The following is a 25,262-nucleotide window of genomic DNA, read 5'->3' as shown; positions in this document are numbered from 1 at the left end:
GATCTTTGTGGGCCTACACTGTGTGTGACCCTTCATCCTGTGGGCTGAGTCTGGCTCCCAAGTAAACACTCACTGATACTGACTGCTGTGGAATCGGAATCCGCAGGCAGCGTTGTGGTGATGGGCTGTACGGAGAGGTTTAAACCTTTCTGCCCAGCTAAGCACCGCAAGAGGGAGGAAAATTAATAACCTGAAATGTAGTAGGCATGATTTTCTTCCCTTTCATGGTGCAGGGCTGGTCATAGAAGTCTCAACCTGATCAATATAAAAATAACTCCCATTCCTCTGCTTCTCTGTACAGCTCTGCTGACAGCGGGTTGAGGGCTCTGTGCCTGCTTGCATGTGCGCGTCTGCCTGTGTTTGTAAGCATGTGTGCATGCTGTATGTGTGTATGCACATGTGAGAGTAGGGGGTTGCTACACCTACTATTGGCATGCGGCCTTGAATTTAGGGACTAGTCTTGCAGCCATAGACAACAAGGAATTGCATGTGTGAATGGGCTGTTGGAGGCAGAACCTAGGGATCGTCTGTACCCTGCATAGAAATCAAGTGGGCTGCAGGGAAGAGAAGCTCTCTCCTCTGCACTATGCACTGAAACATAGTGGGCTGCAGTTGGAGGGATGGAACTTTCCATCAGCAGGGTAATAAATTTTGTGGGTTTATTTACAAGGCTGGAGTAGACTATCCTTAAGAATATGAATATTGGACATTCTTGTCACATACTGGCTTGTTATAGGGGAATTGGTGGAGGACAGCCCTGCCTTGCATAAGGAGGTTGGGTTACATGACATCTAGTATTGCCCCAACTCTGGCTGTGTGCTGATGATTATTTGTTTATTTCAATTATTTATAACCCAAAGGTCCTAGGGCGAGGAACACAAATACAGTACACCCAAAACCACAATATAAAACCTAAAACAAAAACAGTACCTCAAATCCTGATACAATCCACATGGCAGCAGGAACACGGTAATTGCATTCCAGCCACAAAAAAGTATACACAGCCCACGTTGGTTTGGAGGATTGGGAATGAGCCATGCGCTGTTTTCTCCTCACTCTCTTTGCTTCCTCCCCTTGCATGCCCAGGGCTTAATAAATCACTTTCCAGTTTGGTCAAAGCATAATTTGGCCGTAAACCAGGATCACAAGCCAAGGACAGTTCCTGGTTTGTGGGCAAACTATGGCTTGGGCAAGCAATAGAGCAGTATCCAACATTGTCCGCTAGCGCAAGGGCTCTTGTGCTAGTGGACGGGTGACTTTTAACATTGTGCAACCGAGGAATCCAGTGTATTAGTTGTGTTAGTTGAAACTCATTGCGCAATACATCGCACATTCTATTGTGCAACAACGTTACGAGCTACCTACTTATGCATTCTCTTTACAACAATGTTCTGCAGGTGCAAATCATTTTGCCAGCGGAACAAGTATACTGCTAAGTGATTTAACTTAGTGCTACATTGGATACAACCCATAGTTTGCCACTTTCAGGTGGAAAGGTAAACTATGATTTGATCAAACCAAGATGTTATTCCTTAAGCCGCCAACCTGAGGAGAGGAGGGAGCATGCAAACATAGGCCTTATTCTTGATCTTCCAAACTATGGAGTATAGCAGCTGAGTTGTCATAGCCAAAATATTTGTCTGAATACAGCCCATGTCTGTCTAACATGGTGGGTTAGATCTGGAACAGGGAACCCTCCTTAGCCCAAGGGCCACATCCTTTCATGGGAAATCTTCTAAGGGCCCCATGCCAGTGATGAGCGGGGCTGGTGGCAAAAAGTAGGCAAAGCAACAGATATGACTCCTCCCTTTGGACAATAAGCTACATTCCAGCTACAAAAAAGTCAGCCATCCAGGCAATCAAAAAATTCAAGGATAAAGTACTTGAGGAGGGTACAGAGCAGGCCTGCGAGGGGCATGATCTGGGGAGAGTCCTAAGGGCCTGGAGGGCCACATTTGGGTTAGATAAACATTATGGGTTGAGCCCACTTTTGCCCCTCCCCCCATTATTGCATCCAATTAGTGTTAAGACCACAGACTTTTGTGATTTTCTGCTGGTGGTGCATATCTCTAGGATGTGCTTAAAAACTGTTCCGCCTCCCTCTTTGTACTTTGAATGATTTTATTTAGCCCATAAGAGTGTGCAGAAGACCAGGCGCTGGAGCCCAGATATTTTTTTCCTGTGTCTCAGGTTGCTCTTTCCAGTTGCAGCAGTAGGTATTTTTTTTTCTGCATCTGAGCTGGCGCAATCTCTTGCCGCTGACTCTCCCATCGCTCTTGGGTGCTGCTTTTGCTGCCTTGGCTGTAGAGTAGCTGCTGATGCAGCTAGAGGGAAGAGGAATTGCTGACTCAGTCTGGGGAAAAAAGGAAAGCTCATGACACACCAGAGCTGAGCTGTCTCCTAAAGCCTTTATTTCTGATTCCACAAGCAAGGCTGTGTGGTCTCCACAGTTCCATGCAAGCAGCAGTGTTTGGAATTGAGGATGCAGTTTAGTAAGAAAAGCAAAGTTGAGACAGTGGTTCCCACTCTTTTTCTCCCCACGGACCACTTGAAAATTGTTGAGAGTCTTGGTAGACCACTCAGTCAATTTTTGTGTATTAGCAAGTGTAATGGACTGTGCTAGATGCTGTATGATTTTTAATTGTGTTTTTACATACACTGTGGACCCACATGAATGAAGCTTGTGGTCCACAGACCACAGTTTGGGAACCCTTGCTCTAAGAAATTGAGGTGAAGATGGTAGTGAAGAACATAAGCTGAAGTTTTTTTGTGTCCAGCTTGTTGGTCTAGTCCCAGCTTTCTTCAACCTGGCGCTCTCTCCAGATGTTGCTGGGTTCCAACTCCCATCGTCTCTGGCCATTGGCCATGCTGGCTGGGGCTGGTGGGGTTTGGAGTCCCTACAATATCTGGAGGGCCAGAGGTTCCCTGCCCTGGTATAAGGAAACTTTTAGCTAGCTGACTCCTATGTGCAGGGTTTCTTTGGACAAACTGTAATGATAAAGCAGATTAGTTTGTATACTCCTAGAGCTGTTTGGATAAGACCATGCTGCCAAGAGGAGATACTCTTGTATTCCTGCCTAGTGGCTGCTCATATTCTGATGGTGTAGAAAAAGAGAGGGAATGGTTTTATAACTTGAAAGCTTTCCAGCCTTCCTGCATGGCTGCTAATGGAAACTACATCTGCACTGGAAAATTTCCAGGTGTTGATAGTAATAAGAAATAGTAGCAGGAGTAGTAGAAGTAGTAGTGGCAGTTATAATTATAGCAGTTGTAGCAGCAGCAGGAATAATAATAAGATAGAAAGCTTTGCTAATATTTATTTATATTTATAACAACCCAACATTCATCCAAGATGCTCAAGGTTGGTGTACATTGTTCTCCCTCTTCCCGTTTTTATTCTTGCATCAACCCTGTGAGGTAGGTCAGTCTGAGAAACTATGACTGGCCCCACTCAGTGTGCTTCATGGCTGAGTTGGGGATTTGAAGGCTGGGTCTCCCAGTTCCTCACCCAGTACTTGGGAGTACTTAACTGCACCACAAAGGTTCTCTTTTTAATTTGTTTTTTTGAGGGGAATCTGTTACTTGCTGGCGTGTTCAAAGCAAGTAGCAAATGCTGTCCTGATTGCTTCTCAATTCAGCTTTGGTCTGTTGTGCCTTGCTCTAAAGCCAGGAGAGGGCAAAAGTACCAGGGCTGAATCGAAAGGCATACGCGGGGCATCTCACTGCAGAGTATGTCTTGTGGTAGAACTATCAACTGTGCTTCATACCTGCCAGCAGGCTTCACCAACCTGGTGCCCTCCAGATGTTTTGGATAACAAGTACATGTGCTGGCTGGGGCTGATGGGAATTATACTTCAAAAATCTGGAGGGCATCAGGCTGGCAAAGGCTGCCCTACAGGAAGTGGCTCTGTCCCATCAAATATCTCCTGTTTCCAGCTGAATTGTCCAAACGTGCAGAGCACTTGGCCAAACTTCTGAGGACATCCAAGGTGGAGCAGAAGCTAGCAGGATGTAGTCTAGCAGGTGTAGTCTAGACAAGCAGCTTTTGGTGCTGTGTGAGGTGATGTGCAGCCAACCCCTGGAATGGGCACATGCAGTGGGGTGTTGGTGGCATGTCTAGATTGAAGCCAGAAGACTTTCAGGCCTGGCTATGGATGGCATAGAGTTAGACCTAGAAAAAAACCCTTGCTGTGTTGCTGCCTACTCTCTGGCTCAGTAGCCTAGAAGACCAACCAGAACAAGCCACGGAGACACCATGATGTCCTCCAGCAAGCCTTAGAGTGGCACTAAGTCCTGCTTTGGACCTCTCATGTGGCAGACTCCATGTCTCTCAGATGTAGCATGGAGCTGATCACTGGCTAGTTGAGCCAACGGGCCGTCTTGAGTACCACTCCCACTAGGGACTTGAGTACCACTCCCACTAGGGATGGAAGTTATTCTTGCCAGTCTTCACCTCACCTGAATCAAAATAGGGAAGAGTGTTAGGGAGGGGAAATAAAGGTTCTTCCATGTCTAGTTTTACAGGGCCCATCCTATTCTCCTAATTTCATATTGTTTTAATTGATTTTAGTATTGTATTTTTATATTGCTGTAACCCACCTTGGGACCTTCTGGTGACGGATGGGTAAGAAATCCAGTTTAAAAAAAAGGTGATGAAGAGGATGATATCTTGTCTTGCTCACCTGCCCTTTTGTCTCCATTCTAGAAAGCAATTCCAGGACAGGTGGAAGATGGAAAGTTAATAGCCAAAAAGACTTTGGGCAAGAAAAGTCTTTTTTTTTAAATAAAATAAAAACCAGTGTATCGGGTTTCTTATGTATGTAGATTTTAGTATCCTAGTTGTTGTTTGGTTGACCTTTCCTTTCAGTTTTTGTTTCTAAATGAAATGTGACTTGCACCTAAAAAACATTTAGTAAGCCATCTATATTGCCCTATGCTTTGCATGGTTTGTTTGTTTTTTAAATTGAAGCAAGCTGAACGTCTCCCCCCACCTCCCCGTCTTGCCTCTCAAGCTTCCCAGATTCAATAAGAGATCTCACAATCAAGTTGTCTTTTATCTGTCTCTCTCTCATTTTGCTTGCATCATCACCCGTAATTGACAGCTGCAGTGAGTCATGTTGGAAAAGGCGCTCTCTCTGCAGATGAGGGCTCCTCTAATGCTAATAAAGACGCTTCACTTGGATGAGGGCTGACAGTTAAGTGGTGAAGACATTGCAAAGGGGCAAAGGAGGCCTTGCCCAGAGCCACACTCATTTTTGTAGCAGCCAGAGGGACTTGGTGATGGGAGGGGGAGGCATTTGTCCTAGTAATATGGAGGTTTGAGTGCCCTGAAAGAAAACCAGGAAGTTGAAATTATTGAAAAATATGTGTGGTGCAGGTTTATGTTAGTCCAGTTTGCCTGTCACAATAAACCATAGTTAAAGGTTTGCTGCAAATGCAGAGATCTTCCTTCTAACACGAGAAGGAACTATGACCACTGTCTTTGTGTTATGACTGAGCTGGGGATCATGGTTTATTTCACTTTGCACAAACCACAGTGTGACATCAAGGTATGTTTCTGTCTTACCAGTTGTGGTTTGTTTGAGTGAAACAAACCTTGATCCCTGGTTCAGATGTAACATTAACCAAGGATTGTGATTTGTTGCTCCTGCTCACGCTAGGTGAGGGGTGATCTCTGTGTTGACACTAAGCCATTGACTGTAGTTTATCGTGACATGTGAATAGAGATGTGAAGGCCCAGAAAAAACCCAGAAAAATTTCAGAAAAAAAACAGTTTTTTCCAGTTTTTTCCAGAAGCCATTTTTGTTTTTTTCTGAAAAATTGAAAAAATGAAGAAAAAAATGGATTATGGAATGTTTTATTTTAGTATGATGAATAAAATGCTTCATTGAATCTTGGTTCCCCCCTCCCCTTTTCTCAGTTCTTTTTATGGGAATGGATGCTTTATGTCTGCTTGACGCTGTGGAGGGCTAGCGGAGACATAAATAATTTTCTTTGTTATTAATGTTGATGGTTTCTTCTGTTTTTTTTAATTGTTTTTTGCGTGCTCCTCATAAACTGGCAAAACAAAAGAGGTTCCTTACAGTTCAGGATCTTGTAGATCCATTTGTTACAAAAAAAAGTAAAAATTTAAAAAAGTAAATTCAATTTGTAATAATCATTTGAATAAAATGCACTTTCAGTATACCAAATGTGATAGTTTTATTCCAAAGCAACTTGTACATAATTACATTTTATGTTCCTGAACTAACAAAGTGACTTTCAATCTGTAAAAAGTGCTAATAATACTTTTTTAATTTTTTCTGAATATTTCAGTTTTTTCTGGGGGGGAAAGCAGAAAAAACCCAGTTTTTTTCCATGGCTTCAAAATGTCTGGAAATTTTACATCTCTACATGTGAATTGGGCCATTGTGTGCCTGTATGTGTGATTTGGTTCTCATGACATGGTAAGACAAACTATGGCTTAGCAAGACTGGGCAAATGTGGGCTCCTGGAGAGGAGCTTGCAGCCGCTTTGCTCCTCCGCAGTCCTTTTCACTGCCAATGCTGAGCTAAGCCAAGGTTTTATTTTAGTATGATGAATACAAGGTTTGGCTTAGCATGTTGTCTGAAGCAGGACAACCAGCTCTCTCCTCACTAATCACAAGTTGTAGCCAAGGTTTCTTGTTGGAGATTTGGTAAGTGTCCGCCAGAAAAAATGCCTTCTCAGTGGGGATACCCAAATTGTGGAATTCCCTCCTTAGGCACGACCGCTTGGTGCCAGCTCTGTAACCTTTGCAGTGCTAGGGAAAATCTGTTCTGTTGTCTCAGGCTTTTAATGGCCTCTGGCTGCCTTTTACAACATCTGGAGCCCCTTTTACAATGGATACTTGTTTCCAAGGTTTTTCTTCTGTTTTATCATCTGGCTGTTTTCCTCGTGCCACCTTTCGTTTCATGTTTGCTGTTTCTTTTGTTGTTTTTATCCGTTCTTACTGTTTTATTGTTAATTTTGTTTTATGATGTTTTATTTGAATTGAATGAACTTTGTTAGCTGCCTTGAGGCATTTGTGAGAAGGTGAGGTAGGAACTTGCAAACAAGTCAAGGATGGTGGTGGAGGTGGAGATGCGGGTTTGTATATTTCATGACGAGTGTTCCTATCTGGCTTTGCTATCACAAAAAAGTGACACTTTCCCCTTGCTGCCATCTGGGGATAATCCTGCTGACTCACCTTACAGCACTGTTGCAATGATGACTGAAAATCATTTTTTTGTCCAAGATGAAGGACCAGCAGCAAGAGCTGTGGAAAACTTTGTGAAACCAGTGCTTTAATTGTGGTTAAATGCATCCCTTAAGAACCTATGGAAGGAGGTTGTCCTAGCTTGGTTAAGGATCAAAAGAACATAGGAAACTGTCTTATACACAGTCAGCACATTGGCCCATCTAGCTCAGTATTGTCTATGCTGACTCACAGTAGCTTCCTAGGGCTACAGACAGAGACGTTCCCAGCTCTATCTGGAGGTGCCAGAGATTGAACCCAGGACCTTCTGCATGCAAAGCATGTGCTCTACCACTGAGCTACAGACCTTAACTGAGAATTGAGCATGGAGTCTCTTCCCATCAGTATCTACCGGGGGGGGAGATGCCTCCACCTATGGACATGCCTTTATGCATCTTTGTGGAGCGTCTGTGATTTTCCAAGTCTGCGGTGGGGCTTTTTGCACACCCAGTCCTCTGCTTCAAACTTAATCCTCGAATCTGGCGGACAATGATAATCTACAGGTTTCATTCAGATCCCTGAACTCTCTTTGCTGGCTATCCTCTTTTAAAGACTTTTAAAAAAAATATTGGGAAGGAGTTGCTGACGAAGGAACTCTTATTTTGTATATGGCCGAGGATGGCCCACTGATGTTGTGTTGTAAACTTTAATGTACCTACCTTTGTCAGCCAAAACTACCTGACAGGGTTGTTGTGAGGATATAAAATGGGAGATCTATGTATGGTTCTTGAAGAAAGCATTGGCTTTTTTAAAAAAAAAAATGTAATAAATATTTTGCCATATTGGGTTGCTAGGATGTAGTTCTAAAATTAAGGTAGCAAATAGCCACTTACCTGTTCATCTGTAGCGAGTAGGATTTGCCTCCAGGCAACTAAATAGGGAAGCTTAAGAAAAGCTATATCCACTGCCCCCTGGGCGTCTGATGCCTAACATGCGTCGGTAGGCTAGTGAGCTATTTAAAAAAGTTGTGGGGCTTATAACTTTTGTAGATGTGTTTGCAAGATTGCCTTGAATCTATCTGGCTTTCCTAAAGCATATCAGGAGGCAGAAAACAAAATAAAAAATGAATGGTAGGGCTGGGAGGAAGAATATCCTGAATTTAAAAGGGGGGGGGGCTTTTTTGTTGTTCTCTGAAACAGAGGGACACAACAAAAGCTGTTTAGAGACGCAGCCAGGTTCAAAGCAATCAAGACGCATATTTTGCAGCTTTTATTCAGGATGTTCACTCATTAAAAAATATTGTTTCGTGATCCAAGCAATCATGCTCGACAAAGGAATTTCTAGCAGGCGGCTTCCGTGACATTCCAAAGACATCAGAGATTGTCTCTGCCAGCAGTACAATTTTTGTGTGTAAGGAAAGGGGGGGGGAACCAAATGAGCAGTGCATTTCTGCGAGAGGATACCCCCTGCAGGTGCTTAAAATTGAAGGGAAATTACAAAAACATCATTTATCCTAATATACGGGCACAAGGGACCTGCAAATGGAGGATTATTATGGGCTGTTGGTGAAATGAAGGTGGTGGTTGTGCTGCTGTTTAATATGTGGGGAATGCAGATCAGTTGGTAAACATAGACGTTTCTCTACCATACAGAGGAGAACTCATTCATGTGCTTTGCCATTATGGCTTATCCCTTCTTCTGTGTTTCTCATATAGGTGGGTGCTGGTGTACTTGAGATGTGGGTGTTTTCTTTTTGAAGTTGGCCCTGACCTCAGTCTGAAGAAAGCTTCTGTTCAGCCACACCAGTTGTTTTCAAATTGTGTCCTGGGGAAACAGTTGTGATGATGGACATCCTTCCCTAAATCCAGCTTGTCTGCCATTACTTAGTTTACCCTGTAACATAATTTTAAGAAGAATTAGGGTCTTGTTTTGTTGATCCCTCCCCATCTTACTTTTTGTATTGTGCTCTATGATAAATAGAAATAGTTGGAACTGTATCTTTAAAAAATCTTTTTTCAGAGCCTAGATAACTTTAGATGTGGGGCCGGTTCTACTGTTGGGCAAAACGAGGCAGCTGTCTCAGGTGGTGGTTGCTGTGCCTCCTAAACTAGCTTGCTGCTCTTGGGTGCAGTGGAGGACACTCTCCCATTACCACTAAGAATATTTTACTTTAGACAATATAATATTTTACCTTAGGTAATATAATTATACAGCCACTAGAGTGGCTGTATACTATAGCCAGCGTGGATTTTTCACATTCCGCAATGTTAAATTGAAACACCCCCCATGCCATTCTGATGTTTCCCATAAGCTCATTTCAAAACAAAACCTTACAAAACTTATAGTCCTGAACTCAGAAATGCTTGCTTAACAGCCCTCTCAATTTTCATGGTGATACACAAAACAGAGAGAATTAAGAGTTCAAATTCTAAAAAGAGAAAAACCAGAGCCCTTTTGGACTTTTTTCTGTCAGAGTTCTCATAATCTGTTGAAATTCATTAAAAATCAGCCATCTTCACAGAGTACCTGTAATCCTATTACTGACCTTGCCCCATACTCTGACCTTCATCTTCTGCTGTTTAAACGTTGAAAAATGCCTGGCTGATTTTTAATTAATTTAAGAAATTTTGGCTTGAACTGAATGATAATGTCAGGCATGCTCAGTAAGAACCAACTGTCAGTGTTCTAAAAGCCAGACTCACAGCTGCTGGGCTTGCCTAGTCAGGGGGCCATGCCCACACCAGACTTTGATTTCACATGAGACAGTCATGGCTTCCCTCAGAGAATCCTGGGTAGTGTATTTTGTGAAGGGTGCTGAGAGGAGACTCCTATTCTCCTGACAGAGCTCCAGTGGCCAGAGTAGTTTAACAGTCAGCCGATCTGATTGAAGCTCTGCTCATAGCAACTCTCAGCACCCCTCACTAACTACACTTCCCAGGATTCTTTGGGAGAAGCCATGACTGTCCAAAGTGAAATAAAGGTCTGGTGTGGATGTGGTTTATATTTGGGTGGGAGGCTACATGTGCCTGCTGTAGAATAAAAAGGTGTGTGTGGGGAAAGCAGTGATACTGTTCACAGTGTTTTCCTTTTAGAAAGGAAAGGGGATTCCCCTCTGTCCAGTGCCCGCCCACCCAATCTCCTCCCCTCCCCCTCCTCCCCTGCCCATCCCCTGGGTCAGTGTTGGACTACAACCTAGGAGACCAGGGTTAGAATCCCCACACAGCCATGAAGCTCGCTGGATGACCTTGGGCCACTCACTGCCTCTCAGCCTCAGAGAAAGGCAATGGTAAAACCACCTCTGAATACCGCCTACCATGAAAACTCTATTCATAGGGTTGCCATACGTTGGGATTGACTTGAAGGCAGTCCATTTCCAAACATGATTGCACAGAAATAAATCCCATTGAACTCAAAAAGTATGCAAATGATCAAACCCACCCTCCTTTCTCCTCCCTCCTATCCCCTCCCTCTTGCCCCTTCCCTCCCCCTTCCTTTGCCCCTCCCTCCCCTTCCCCTCCCCATGGTCAGTAAGCATGATTGCATGGGAGTAAATACCACTGGACTCAATAAGCATGCAAATGATCAAACCTGCCCTCCCCTTCCTTTCCTCCTCCCCCTCCAATCTCCTTCTTCCCTTCCTTCTGCTCCCATCTCCCCTCCCTTTTTCTTTCCCTTTCCCCTCCCCCTCCCCCATGTTCAGTTTTACCTATCCTAACCATGATTGCATAGGAGTAAATCCCATTGAACTCAGTAAGTATGCAAATGATCAGACCTGCCTTTTCCCTCCTTCCCCCTCCTCTCCCCTCTTCCTTCCCTCCTCTCTTCCTTCTTCCTCCTCCCCTGCCCACTCCCTCCCTCCCTCCCTTCCCCTGATGTTTTACCTACTAAGCATGATTACATGGGAGTAAAACCCACTGAACTCAATAAACATGTAAATGATCCAACCTCTCATTTTCCTCCCCTCTGCCCTTCCTCCCCTCCCTCCTCCTCCTCCTCCCCTCCCCATCCCTTGTGGTCAATTTCACCTATCCTAAGCATGATTGCAGGGGAGTAAATCCCACTGAACTTAATAGACATGCAAATAATCAATCCATTCTCAGGATCCTATTTCTTACCCCCCCCCAGATTAAAAAGCAGAGAAATTCACTAATAGGCAAAAAAAACCCTTGCAGTTTAAGAACATACCTATAGCCCACAGATATTTCTATCAAACTTTTAAAAGCAGGGACATTGGGCAGCTGTAGTGAATGCACCAGAGGAGCATGAGACCTGACCTCCTGTCTGAGATATTGTACTACCCTACAAATTTGTCAAAATGCAAACCCAATTTGGGTTGGTCTTTCACAGTCCAATCCACTTCCTGTGTAGCTTGGAAGAATTTGGTAACATGTGCCTATGGACAAATGGTGAGTGGTGGCAATCAGCCCAAATAACAAAAACAAGACATGTGCTGTGCTGATCTTGTTTTAGCAGGGAAGAAGCAACAATATTAAAACAGTTGATAGAGTTCAGATAGTAACTTTAAATATGTCTGATTTATTTTGCAATTTTAGTGACGTTTCCTATAGGAAATCATTTTCTTTTGTTTCCATTTCTGTGAATATGTGAAGTACAGCAACACTTTGCAAAATTTACACTAAAAAAACTCCAAAAATAATTGTGGAATAATAGCACTGACTATTTTGCAGAATAGTCTCGTATGGACATCAGGACTGGCTCAGTTTGCACAAGATAAAACAGTGGGAGGTGAAATATATTTTAGCAAAATTCTAGGTGTACTCAATGTTTTTAATTGACTGTGCCCTCCTTGCCTTAAATGAAGTGGTTTAAACATAGCAGGCTGAAAACATGCATCTTGGGCAGGTAAGTTTGTTTTTTCTCCACAGCTACAGTCATTCCTGAAGTAGCAACATACTGTAATCAGTCTGAATTTACATCAAACTGCAGTTTCAGATTCAACTGTTAATGCACCCAAAATACAAATAGAACATAACCTTCAGTTTGAAACACAAAAGGTTGTCTTCACCAGCATATTACATTGACAAATAAAAAGGCTTTGAAATTAATAAAAATAAATTTGACACAGGTTTCTAGGATGAATAATGAGAGAAATAAAATTGTCTAGATTAGATTCTCTGTAGAAACAATAGTAACACAGGAAAGAAGCAAATTAAGAACATAAACAAAAATACAATTCTCCATCTTTGGAGATGGCAGGTGTTGCCACCACTCACCATATGCTCAGAGGCAATGTAAAATGTAAATGTACTGCCTTCAAGTCGATTCCAAGTTATGGCAACCCTATAAAGAGGGTTTTCATGAGGCTGAGAGGCAGTGACTGGCCCAAGGTCACCCAGTGAGCTTCATGGCTATGTGGGGATTCAAACCCTGGTCTCCCAGGTCATAGTCCTTAACCACTACACCACACTGGCTCTTTTTGCCTATTAGTGAATAATATTTTACTTTAGAAATAGGATCACTTTAAGGAAGGTGTGGAGGATGGTGGGCCCAAATGAGTTGCTGGGAAGTCCCATTGCCACAACTGCAGTCCCTTCCCACACTACTCTAGTCATTGCATTGTCAGCCGTTGGGCAAGAGGGTGGGGAAGGCTGGTGGTCCTCAGGAGTCCAAACTCTGCACTTAGCCTTGTGGCTTCAAGTCACTGACCCCACATTAACCTAGAATAAAAACCTGGAAACCCACAGTTGTGCAGTACCTTTTATTGGGACCAATGAAAATGTCATAAAATAGTAGCAAGTTAGGTTAGAATGGCACCCTCTTTTGGTTTTTTCAGTCCACTTCACATATAGTTTAATGTCATTGTCCAGATTTGCTTAAGAGAATGATTGTGCATCTTGCATTTTTCCTGCGCTCTTGCACTCTCTCCCTTGCCTCCCCCCCAATCTCTTTCTGCAAACTAATGGTGAATAGTACTAGAGGTGCAGATGGGTCATTATACATTTCCAGAGAAAATGTACGCTTTTAGTTAATGGTTTTGACTTTGGATGGGTGGGGGATTTGGCTGCAGTTTCCTATTTTGAGAGAGTGCACTCTGAAATGGGCCTGGATCCTCTGCTCTTGAATATGTCAGTCCTTCAGCCTTCGGTCCCCAGATGTTGTTGGACTACAACTCCCACCATCCCTGGACAGCTTAGCCAATTGTCAGGGATGATGGGAGCAGTAGTCCAACCCTGAGTCTCCAGATGTTATTGAAGAACACTGATGTAGGAGCTTTTCCAGCTGGGCTTAAATTGCTATGTAAGGCAGTAGATCTCTGTCTGTCTGTCAATCCCCTCATCCAAATCTAGAACATTCATACACTGTGAAAAAGGCTCATTGTTTGTCTGTGTGTCTGTCCATCTAGTGCATGGTTAGGAAACATGCTGTGGCCCTGTCTGGACTACAACTCAAATAATAATAATAATACTCCCTGACCATTTGCCAGCTGGGTCTGATGGGAATTGAACAACATCTGAAAGGCGATAGGGTTCTTATCCCTGATCGAATGAGAGTTGAGACACAGCCATCTTTTTGAAATTCACATTTTGCAATGCATTTCTTCAACCAGTATTTAAAAATGTATATATTAGGGTAAGGTGTGCATAAAAATGAATATATTAGTGAAAATAACATAAAATGATTATATTAGGAGAAATTGTGTGTAAAAATGTGTGCCTTAGTCAAAATTGCATGCAAAAATGTATGTTAGGAGAAATTCACACTAAAATTTTGAAGTTCTGCAGAAATGTTGAGAACTGAATTTCAGATTGGAAAAATGAGCAAATGAAAGAACCAAAATTGATAGATCCTTCCATACCTAGCTGTCAAAGAATGACTGGTCTTTGGTCGCCCAAAGAGCTTAGTGACTGAGTTGGGCTTTGGACACAGGTCTCCCTGGTCCTAGTCATACACTCTTAACCACACTAACACCACACTAGCTCCTATTACAAGGTTTCTTTTAACATTGCAGAAGTGTTATGGTCCTGTTTTCCTGCAACAGAGGAGTGGAGTGAGTGAGTGATACCAGGAGTTGCTTTTTGGTGGCGTGACTGTGCTAAACTTCTAGACGGACCATCGGACTATTGACCAGGCAAGAGTATAATACTAGCCTCCTTTGTTTATAGCAGACTTGGCCAACCCAGAAGTTTCTTACTGCCTGCCAAGTGCAGGGGCCAATGTTCCAAACCACCATCACTCCTTTTGTTCTGAGGCCTGAGTGCACAGCATTCTCTGTAGCTCAGGACCCCGACCTGATGCCCTGAGGCTGCCCTTTAAGCCTAAGAACTTCAGTCAGTGCCAAGCCAAGGCCCGGCTCCTAGCTTGTGATTGCAAATATCCACATGCAAATATCCAAATCTCTCTCCTATATGTAAGTGAGATTTTTCCAACCCTCCATTTCAGTGGATGTTTGTCTCTGGGGTAGAAATTTGGGCTCTATCTGCACTATACATTTAAAGCAGCGTTATGCCACTTTAAACAGTCATGGCTTTCCCCAAAGCATCCTGGGGACTGTAGCTTGTTGCTGAGAATTCTCTGGGAAGAGGGATTGAGTGTTAAACCACTCTGGGAATTATAGATCTGTGAGGAGAATAAGAGTCTCCTAACAACTCTCAGTGTCCTCAACAAACTATATTTCCCAGTATACTTTGGGGGTAAGGCCATGATGGTAGCGGCATAATGCTGTTTAAATGTATAATGCAGATGTGCCCTCGCGCTGGACTGTCTGGTTAGAAGGGTGGCAATTGTGTTCCAGGATTGGGTTCATATCGGCAAGGCTTTGCCGGGTTCACAGTAGTAGCCACATTGATTTGACAGTTGCTTTATCTCTTAACCAACATGCGTGCAAGCAGGCTTGTGACTCTGGTATCTGTTTTCATGGTCAAGAGGAGATCCGTAATTGACACAGGCTGATTTTGTAGGCCAGGAGGTGGTGGGGAGAGCATTTCCTCTTCTTCCTTAATGCTTCTGTGTGAGCACATGATCTACTTTCAGTTGAAACTGATGTTCTGTTTGGATTCTTGTTTTCCCCATCTTCAACAGGGATCAGGAGAAAGTCAGTAGGAAGTAGAGTCTTGTTTGTGGTGGGGAGGGCTGCCCTGTGGCTGTGCAGAAGGGTTTGCAAAAAGGAAAAAAACCACAAATAAACAAACCCATAAACATAAAAATCTGCACTCTGGAAAGGCTGTTTGCTTGAAAAACGGGCTGAAGTCATGCGCTTCAGAGAGAATGGGCAGCAGCTGAGTGCTGGCAGATTTCCCATCTGCCCTCCAGGCAGCGGTGGGCAATTTATGCTTTGTATAATTAAGAGTTAATGCTGGGAACCAAGCTTAATGCCTCTTTAAACAGCTGGCAGTCAAGGGGGCGAACAGAGACATTCGTTACTTTTAATAGAAATTCTGACAAAACGAAGCCTGTGCCTATCTCCAAGCAAAATAGCTTGTAAGTGTCCATAAAAAGCCAGCAGGTTGTAAAACTTGTGCTTTATTTGGGCATATATCAGGGTGGTCACCCCTCTGGTGCAGGAAATCAAAAGCAGTATTTGACCATTTCATGTCTCTGCATCTTTATTCATGCTATAATAAGAGTAATAATACTAATGAACTGCAAGAGGACAACTAAAATAAGGGGTTGGGGATGCCTTCCCTAAGAGGAAAAGTAAAGAATTAGCTGTTTTTCCCACCACACTTTATTTTATTTTATCTTTAGTTTAGGAGAAAAGACAATTAAGGATTGCATCCAGTGTTAGTCATACACAGAGTAGACTCTTTGAAACTAATGGGCATGGCTAACTTAGGCCTATTAGTTTCAGTGGTCTATTCTGAGCAGAATTTATTTGAATACAACCCTAACAGTGAAGTCCTATACATCAGCCCTTGCCAACCTTGTGCCCTTCATCTGGAAGGCAACAGATTGGCAAGGCTGCTATGCATATTTACTCAGCCATATTGAGATGAATAGCACTCAACTATGAGATAAGTACGCATAGGATTGCATCCTCATTGGGATGGGGTGGGGGAGAGAAACAGGTTAATTAAAATGATGCATGGAGTTTAAAAAGTGGAGAGAGAAGCCTTTTCTCATTCTCTCACCCAGTGACATAGATTTGGCATTATATTCAGGATAGACAAAAGGAAACTCAACCTCTACCACTAAAACCCCATATAGGGTTGTATCCAATGCTAGTTCTACTCAGAGTATACCCACTGAAGGTAATGGAGATGGCTAACTTTTAGGGCCATTGAGTTCAATAGGTCTACTCTGAGTAGGACACAATTTGAATTTGCTGCTATGAGATGTGTGGATTTCTGTTCACTTAAAAGTGGATTAAAGCAAATTCATGGTGCAGGGTCAGTCTATCAATGGCTGCTGATCAAGATGGCATCCCCATTTGCTGCGGGGGAGGGCAGTAGCAGGAAAAGCCTTCTGCCTTCATGGCTTCCTTGTGGGCCTCAAGATGCAGGATGTTAAATGAAATGGGCCTTTAGGCTGATCCAACAGGGCTTTTCCAGGAGTTAAACAAAATAACAAAAATATTATTGCCCATTTGCATAATAAAGTTATAAAAAATATCTGGAATAGGAAAAAAGATCAGTTGCTCAGTGGCTAAAAAGTGGTAATTGGAGCTAGAAATGTAGAGTTGTATCCAGACAAGTCCTAGTCAAACCCATTGAAATGAATGGACCTAAGTTAGTCATGTCTATTAATTTCAGTGTGTCTGCTCTGAGTAGGCCACAGTTGGATATGAGCCTCTTTTTATGTATGCGTGGCCAAAATTTCTTTCAGCTTTCATTTAGTTACTAAACCATAAGAACCTAGTCCTTCTATTTATAGCTCAGTACTGTCTGCACCGTTTGGCAGCAGCTTTCTAGGGTTTTAGGCAGGAAAACATATGAAGAGTCTATTGGACAAGGGCAATGGCCAACTTAGTCCAGCATCCTGTTTTCACAGTGGCCAACAAGACGCGCAAGGGAAGCAGAACTCTCCCCACCTGCGGTTTCCAACTACTAATTTTCAGAAGCATACTGTGGAGGTAGAACATAGCTATTAGGGTTGTTAGCAGTCTTTCCAAACTCTACCTGGAGATACTGGGAATTGAACTGGGAACCTTCTGCATGCACAACATGCACACTGCCACAGAGCTATGGCCCCTCCCCAAAGTGGTTTTGACTGATCTCTCTCTCTCTCCCTCTCTCTCTCTCTCTCCCTCTCTCCCTCTCTCTCCCTCTCTCCCTCTCTCCCTCTCTCTCGTTTACCTTGCAGTTGCAGCATGAATCGGCCAGCATGCACGTAATGAGGAGGGACGCAAAGATTCCTTAGTGCTTCGCATCACAGATTCTGGGGATACACACACGCATACGCACACAAGGGAAGGCGAGACCCCCTCTGGGCTTCTTCCACAATGTCTGGATCTACCCAACCTGTGGCGCAGACGTGGCGAGCCACTGAACCCCGTTATCCTCCTCATGCCATGTCCTATCCAGTAGCAATAAGTCAACAGCACGTGGTGAGTGTTTTGTGCTCTCTGTTCCTGTCTGTTTTTATCAGTAAGGTGAACTTTATGATGCACAGAAGGTTGAGAGTCCAGGTGTGTCTGACAGAGTTGGCTCCCAGTTTTGAAGGGGTGTTGGGAACCTAGGAAAGCTGCCTTTGTACTGTGTCAGATCATTGATCCATCCAGCTCAGTATTGTTCTACAGTGACTGGCAGCAGCTCTAGATTATTTCAGATAAGAGACACTTCCAGCCCTACCTAGAGTGCTGGGGATTGAACTTGGGGCCTTCTGCATGCAAAACAGATGTTCTGCCCCTGAATGATAGCTCATGACGTTCTCATGACGTTCTCCATGGGTTCTCCTCCCTCAGTGAGTACATCTCCTCTCTGCAGCAGGCCCAGGGAGCTCTTGTCAGTGGGCCCCTTGCTGGGGTGTGGGCCCTCAGCAAGTACCCATCCATGCTGACTCTTGGTGCCAGTCCTAGTAGCTGAGGTTGCAATGTGCAATTAAGCATCCTGGTGGCTTCGTTGGAAAGAAGGGATGCATGCCGTGTGGGAACATCTTGGCTTCAGTCCAGCTAAAGTTTTTCACTAAGGCTGAGATGACAGTTCTCTAGTGTGAACTTCCAACTCAAAATTTGACTGTATGTGAAAGTTGCCCTGAAATTGTCACCAACTCAACTTTTTGAGCTCTCTCCCAGTTTTGCAGAACATCAGTAGAACCTGCTTGATCAGGCCAGTGGCCCATCTAGTCCAGCATCCTGTCCTCACAGTGGCCAACCAGATGCCCATGGGAAGCCCACAAGCAAGACCTGAGCGCAACAGCACTCACCTCCTGAGGTTTCCAGCAACTGGTATTCGGAAGCATACTGCCTCTGACCATGGAGGCAGAGCTTCGCTATCATGGCTAGTAGTCCTTGATAGCATTATCCTCCATGAATTTGTCTAATACTTTTAAAAAGCCATCCAAGTTGGTGGTCATCTCTGCCTCCTCTGGGAGTGAGTTCCATAGTTTAACTATGTGCATAGTGGTGATGCTCCTCATGGTTCTGGCAGCTCTCTGAGTGGCCGGTTGGTATCCTCAATTTCTGTTTCCGAGACGTTGTGTGGGAATGACACTACATCATCACGTAGTCCAGGAGTGAGGAACCGCAGGCTCGGGAGCCCAACACAGCCCCTGGGCATCTCTCTCTGGCTCGTGGGATTCTCCCCATACCCCCTCACTGGTCCTGCTTCGCACCTCAAATGTTTTTGCCTGGTTGGAATATCATCCTTGACTTCTGATCATGTTTCTTGCTTGTCTGGGTGGAGGATAGAGAGAGGTGCATGCAGAGGAAATACCCTCCTGTGCAAAGGCAAAATCTACATTTTTTGACTGCTCTCACTTGTGTCTCTGGCCCCATCCACCACTGGCATGTGGCCCTCGGAAGGTTGCTCAGAAGGGAGTACAGCCTTAGGGACACAAAAGGTTCCCCCACCCCTGATGTGGACCAGGAAATAAAGAAGGTAGCCATCAGCTCCTTTGTAGAGTACCATTGCTGTTGATGCCGCTAGCAAGCATTGCCCCCCTGCCCCGATTTCATCACCCTTGCAAAACTCGCCAAAATGGCCTTCTCCCCAATTTCACCACCTGCAATTGGAGAAGTGGGCAAAATTGGGAGAGCCACTTTGGGTCACCTGACCCATTGAAAGCAGCAAGACTTTCATTGGTTGCAACCAAACTTTTTCCACTGGTTGTGACTTGCTTTAGCTGGATTGGGGCTGTTTTATTTCTTCGTGGAAGAACTAGTTTGTTGGCTAACTTAATGTCAGGAATCAACCCTTGCCTTATACTAGAGATCAGTCTCCTTCTGAATGCTGGGTAAACCAGTCCTCAGTGAGTGGCCTGGGTAGAGATTGGCTGGGTCAGAGGTTGTCCCTAATCTTCTTGGCAATAGCTTTTGGATTGGCAGTGATTGTCGCAGTGGATTAAACTCAGGTCTGCATTTTGTGTGTGTGTGTGTTTTTAAATACATCTCACTTTTACACCAGTGGATCTGAAATTCTTGAACAGAAGAAGCTAGATTCTGTGATTTACATGCAGTATACAAGTTCAGCAGTTTTTCTTTCTTATAGTTGCTTCTGAGATTTTATTGCTGACACCCTTTCAAGTATGTCTTCTAACCATGAGGACTAGAAACGTGGTTTGTTCATTTTTTAAAAAAAAAAGGAGGTCCTTGGAAGGCTGTATTTTATGCTCAATACCACCTTGGGCTGTATTTCCTTCTTTTCCTCTGGAGTTCTGGCATGGTCCTGGCCCTGGTTACAACTCTAGTCAACATTTCTAAATGTTTTTCACGGCATTGGCATAACACTGTTACTTTGCCTCTCTCTGCCATATCCCTGGCAAACATGGTGATTTGTTTCTCATAGTGAGCTCACAGTTGGGTTAAAACAACAACAACACAGAGGAGAGAGATTGCGGGGCGAGGAGGGTAAATGTGGTTAACCGCCTGTGTTGGATTCGATAACTTTTCCTCTGCCCTTTTCTGTTTTTTTTTTTAATTCAGCACCTGCTGAATCATGAGGCCACGAGGCCTGTTCCTTGCATGCAGACTTATCACTTCCTGTCAGTCCTGACCTTAGCAGCCACATTTCTCTCGTTTTGAGTCTGTATGTGATTTCCTAGGGTAGAGAAAAAGATGCTGGGAGGACCTGGGCTGGTGATGGCTGGGAGGCAAGACACACAGGCTCTGCTGAGGTGCCTGTCCCCAGAAAACCTGTACATCAAGACTAGGGAACCACTTTAAGTGCCAGGGCTGCCCTCTTTTCTGGGGGCTGCATGCAAGTCGGGGGGGGGGGTCGGAGGCAAAAGTGGGTGGAGCCCAAAAAATTAATTTGTTACCTTTGTACAGCAGTTTAGTTTTTGCACACCCCTCTATCCTTCATCCATCCAACAAAGCAAACAGCATTATTAGAGGCCTCCAGGAGAGTGTCCAAAGGGCCAGATACAGAGGTCTGGAGGCCACATTGGGCCATTGGGCCTGAGGTTATCCATTCCTGCATAGAGATGTGGAGGCCTGGAAAAATGTGTTGGGGGATTGGTTTTTTCCTGGAGTTTCCCCCCAATTTTTCAGCGTAAAAAACAAAAAAACCCTTTGACTTTTTCCTAATTGTTCTGGATTTTTTTCAGGGCCTTCACATTTCTTTTCCTGCTATACATTCTACCACCAGCATGCTCTCCCTGAGGTTGGCAAAGGTTCCTATTATCTTCCATGTGCCATGCACCGCCTTAGAGCAGGGGTGGGGGCCCCTGTGGCCCTCTGGATGTTGTTGCATTGCAGTTCTCACTAGACCTAGCTAGCCGGGCTAGTGGTCAGGGATGGTGGGAGTTGGAGTCCAGCAACAACTGGAGGGCCACAGGCTCTCCATCCCTGCCTCAGATAGAGTGGACAATATCAGGTGAGAGAGGCTTTTGGTCAAGTCTGGAAGAGAGCATCTTCCATATCTTTATGTGTATGCCTGTGCGTAGTCTACACTGGACATGGGTGTCCATGGGGGGCATAATCCCCAGATTCCCGGCTTGCTTCTCCCTTTCAATGTTTCTCCCCCACCCTCTGGAAAAAGAGATGCCAGTGCCCAAGATGCGAGATCAAGAAATCACCATCTGCCTTGATTTCACAGATGCAAATTAAGCCATTAGCATACTTTGGGACTTAGATCCTGTCCTCATAATGTTTAAATATATATAATTCCTGAGTTGGTATAATTTTTTAAAAAGCTGCTCTTTAGGTGGGGGCAGCGAGCCATATGGTGATCTCTACTTTACCTTTTTTTTGTTAGATTTTACATTTTTTAACATTGGTTCAGACCATTAGTCCATTCAGCTCAGTATTGTTTACACTGACTGGCAGCAGCTTGCCAGGTTTTCAGGCAGGAGCCTCTCCCAGCCCTACCTGGAGATGCTGAGGATTGAACCTGGGACCTTCTGCATGCAAAGCAGATGCTCTGCCACTGGGCACTGAACTGTGGCGCTTCCAGGATGCTGTGCCTGCTGCCCCTCGTGTGTAGATGCTCTGCCATGAGCTCATTGCTAATAGCCTCTTGCTCCCCCTTTGATAGCAGCCAGTAGGAAAAGCCACTGGTAAGATATGATTGGCATATCTCAGCATGACATGATGTAATGCCAAATATGGTGTCAAATGATGAATCCTAAGCCTGTCTGAGGAATTGTTTCCCCTCCGTCCAAGTCCATACAAGCATCTTGCTTCCTGGTTTTGGCAGGGTTGGGAAACTGTGGCCCTCCAGATATTCCTGGACTACAGCTCCCATCTTCCTTTACCATTGGCCATGTTGGCTGGGACTGATGGGACTTGGAGTCTGGCAACATGTGGAGGGGCCGTAGGTTCACCACCCCTGCAAGGGTGAGCAGGCTTCAGACTTGTAGGTTTGTCAAATTGATTTACTAACCAGAGCTAGATGCAAAAGACATAGAGAACTTTTGAACTTCTGATAAAGAACAGGGGAACTTTTTTTTTTTTTTTTTTTATATAGTTTTTATTCAAATTTTTCCAAAAAACAAACAAAACAAAGTAAGAAAAAACATAACAATACTACAACAAAAAATAAAAATAAAATGGTTGACTTCCGATTTGTCACAGATCAGCTATAAGTATATAATATACATCAAACCTGTCCCTTAATATGTACATACAGAATCCCTTTTCTCCATAAGCTGTCTTAATTAATCATCAAATCCCAGTATCATCATTTTATTTTGATCTTTCGACAAAAAGTCTAAGAGAGGCTTCCAATCCTTAAGGAATGTATCTGTCGATTTTTCTCTAAGTAAACACGTCAATTTATCCATTTCTACTAAGTCCATTAATTTCAGTAGCCATTCTTCCATTGTTGGTATTGATTCCATTTTCCACTTTTGTGCATATAATAATCTTGCTGCCGTAATCATATATAATAATATTCTTCCATATTTCTTTTCTATTTGTTTATCCATAAAACCCAGTAAAAAAAATTCTGGTTTTGACTGAATATTTATCTTTAAAATTTTTTGCATCTTCCTACCTATCTGTGCCCAGAATAATTTCGCCTTTTTACATGACCACCACATATGATAAAAAGATCCTTCTTGTTGTTTACATTTCCAACAAACATTAGAGACATTACTATACATTTTTGACAGCTTTTCTGAAGTCATGTACCAACGGTACATCATTTTATAAAAATTTTCTTTAAGATTATAACATAATGTAAATTTCAAGCCTTTTTTCCACATATTTTCCCATTGATCCATTTGTATGTTATGACCAAAATTTTTTGCCCACTTTACCATGCACTCTTTTACTTGTTCTTCCTCCATATCCATTTTCAATAAAAGTTTATACATTTTTGCAATTATGTTTTCATCATTTGTATACAAACCTATTTCAAAATCAGATTTACTTATTTCAAACCCATACATTTTCTTGTCCATTTTATATCTTTCTAACAATTGTAAATAGGCAAACCAATGAAGACTATATCCTTCCTTTATCAATTGTTCTCTCTCTTTCATTGTGTATTCTCCATGTACATTTTCTAATAGTTCTTGATAAGTTAACCATTTCTCTTTTCCAGACATTTCTCTTCTATAAAACGCTTCTTGACTTGAGACACATAATGGTATTTTCGAATAAAACCTTGGTTTGTATCTATTCCATATTTTCAACAGAGAACGTCTTATAAAATGATTGTTAAAGTCTACGTTTACTTTTACTTTGTCATACCATAGATATCCATGCCATCCCCACTTCAGATTGTGGCCCTCCAAATCCAATAGTCTTTTATTCCTCAATAAGATCCATTCCTTTATCCAGACTAAACAGCAGGCAGCAAAATAAAGTCTCAAATTTGGTAATCCCAGTCCTCCTCTTTCTTTAGCGTCTTGAAGTAATTTAAATTTAACTCTTGGTTTTTTTCCTTGCCATACAAATTTAGAAATATCTTTTTGCCATTGTTTAAAAGGTAAATCAGAGGATATTACAGGTATTGTTTGAAACAAAAACATCATTCTCGGTAATACATTCATTTTTATCACAGATATTCTACCCATTAATGACAGTTGTAGTTTATCCCATCTTAGCAAGTCTTTCTTAATCTCTGTCCATAATTTTTCGTAATTATTATGAAACAGCTTTGAGTTTTTATTTGTCATGATGATGCCTAGATATTTCAACTTTTTTTCTATTGTAAAATCTGTCTTGTCCATTAACTCTTTCTGTTCCCTTAAAGTTAAATTTTTCACCAACATCTTTGTTTTTTGATTGTTGATCTTAAATCCTGCTAACGGTCCAAATTCTTTTAATTTGTCCATCAATATATGAATTCCTTCCAAAGGGTTTTCTAGTACAATTATCAAATCATCAGCAAATGCTCTCAATTTATATTCTTCTTTTTTTATTTTTAATCCCGAAATCCTTTTATCTTGCCTTATATCTCTAAGCAGCACTTCTAAAACCAGAATAAATAAAAGGGGAGATAATGGACATCCCTGTCTTGTACCCTTTTGTATTTCACATGAATCCGTTAAGTCTCCATTAACAATTATCTGGGCCTTCTGTGATGTATAAATCGATCTGATCCATTTTATAAAGTTGTCTCCAAAATCCATTTGCTCCAAAACCTGGAACATAAATTTCCAATTCAAATTATCAAATGCTTTTTCAGCATCTAAAAAAATCAAAGCTGCTTGTTTATCATTTCGTTGTTCTAAATATTCCAACACATTCAAAACATTCCTGACGTTGTCACGTAATTGTCTTTTAGGTAAAAACCCTGATTGATCTTCCTGAATAAATTGTTGCAATATTATTTTCAATCTTTCAGCCAAAATCATTGTAAAAATTTTATAGTCATTATTCAGTAGAGATATTGGCCGATAATTTTTTGTTTTAGTTAAATCTTGGTCCTCTTTAGGTATTAATGTTATATTAGCATTTTTCCAACTATCCGGTATCTTTCCCTCTTGCAAAATAGAATTCATTGTAGACTGTAAGGGTAGCAAGAGTTCTTCCTCCAAACATTTATAATACATTGCAGATAGCCCATCTGGTCCTGGCGCCTTTCCTAATTTAATTTTATTTATAGCTTCAGATATCTCTCTTGACGTAATAGGGCCATTAATAACTTGTCTCTGAAAATCTGTAATTTTCGGCAAATTCTGTTTAGATAAATACTCTTCTATTTTTTCAGATGGAATTTCTTGACACTTATACAATGTTGAGTAATATTGATGAAAAATCTTTTTGATTTTTACATTATCTGTCAGCGTCTCATCTCCTTCTTGAATCTTTAAAATAATATTTTTTTGACGTTCTTTTCTTAATTTATATGCTAACCATTTCCCAGGTTTATTTGCAAATTCAAAAGTCCTTTGTTTAGCAAAATTTAATTTCCTTTCAATTTCTCTAACTGTCAACATTGATACTTGCTTCTGTAACATTTTAATTTGATTTACAATAGAAACTTTAGCTGGATTCTTTTTCAATTCTTCCTCTTTTTGTTTTATTTCTTCCAAAATTAATTGCATTTTCTGTTGTTTC

The 25,262-nt window shown here is 42.5% G+C and overlaps 1 protein-coding gene across 15 annotated transcripts in view; it reads left to right on the top strand.

The window, feature by feature from the left end:
* Positions 1 to 25,262, top strand: part of NCOR2 (nuclear receptor corepressor 2) — a 477,973-nt gene that overhangs the window by 98,910 nt on the left and 353,801 nt on the right. For all 15 annotated transcript variants that reach the window (XM_061603067.1, XM_061603079.1, XM_061603080.1 and 12 more), the window contains one exon: positions 17,456 to 17,699. In XM_061603067.1, the coding sequence (XP_061459051.1) occupies positions 17,595 to 17,699 (105 nt within the window). In that variant the 5' untranslated portion in view covers positions 17,456 to 17,594. The remainder of the gene's footprint in view (positions 1 to 17,455; positions 17,700 to 25,262) is intronic.

Source organism: Rhineura floridana, chromosome 19 (genome assembly GCF_030035675.1).
Source record: "Rhineura floridana isolate rRhiFlo1 chromosome 19, rRhiFlo1.hap2, whole genome shotgun sequence".
Lineage (NCBI taxonomy): Eukaryota > Metazoa > Chordata > Lepidosauria > Squamata > Rhineuridae > Rhineura > Rhineura floridana.
Note: the sequence above shows the minus strand (reverse complement) of the source record. Positions and strands in the feature narration are given on the sequence as shown.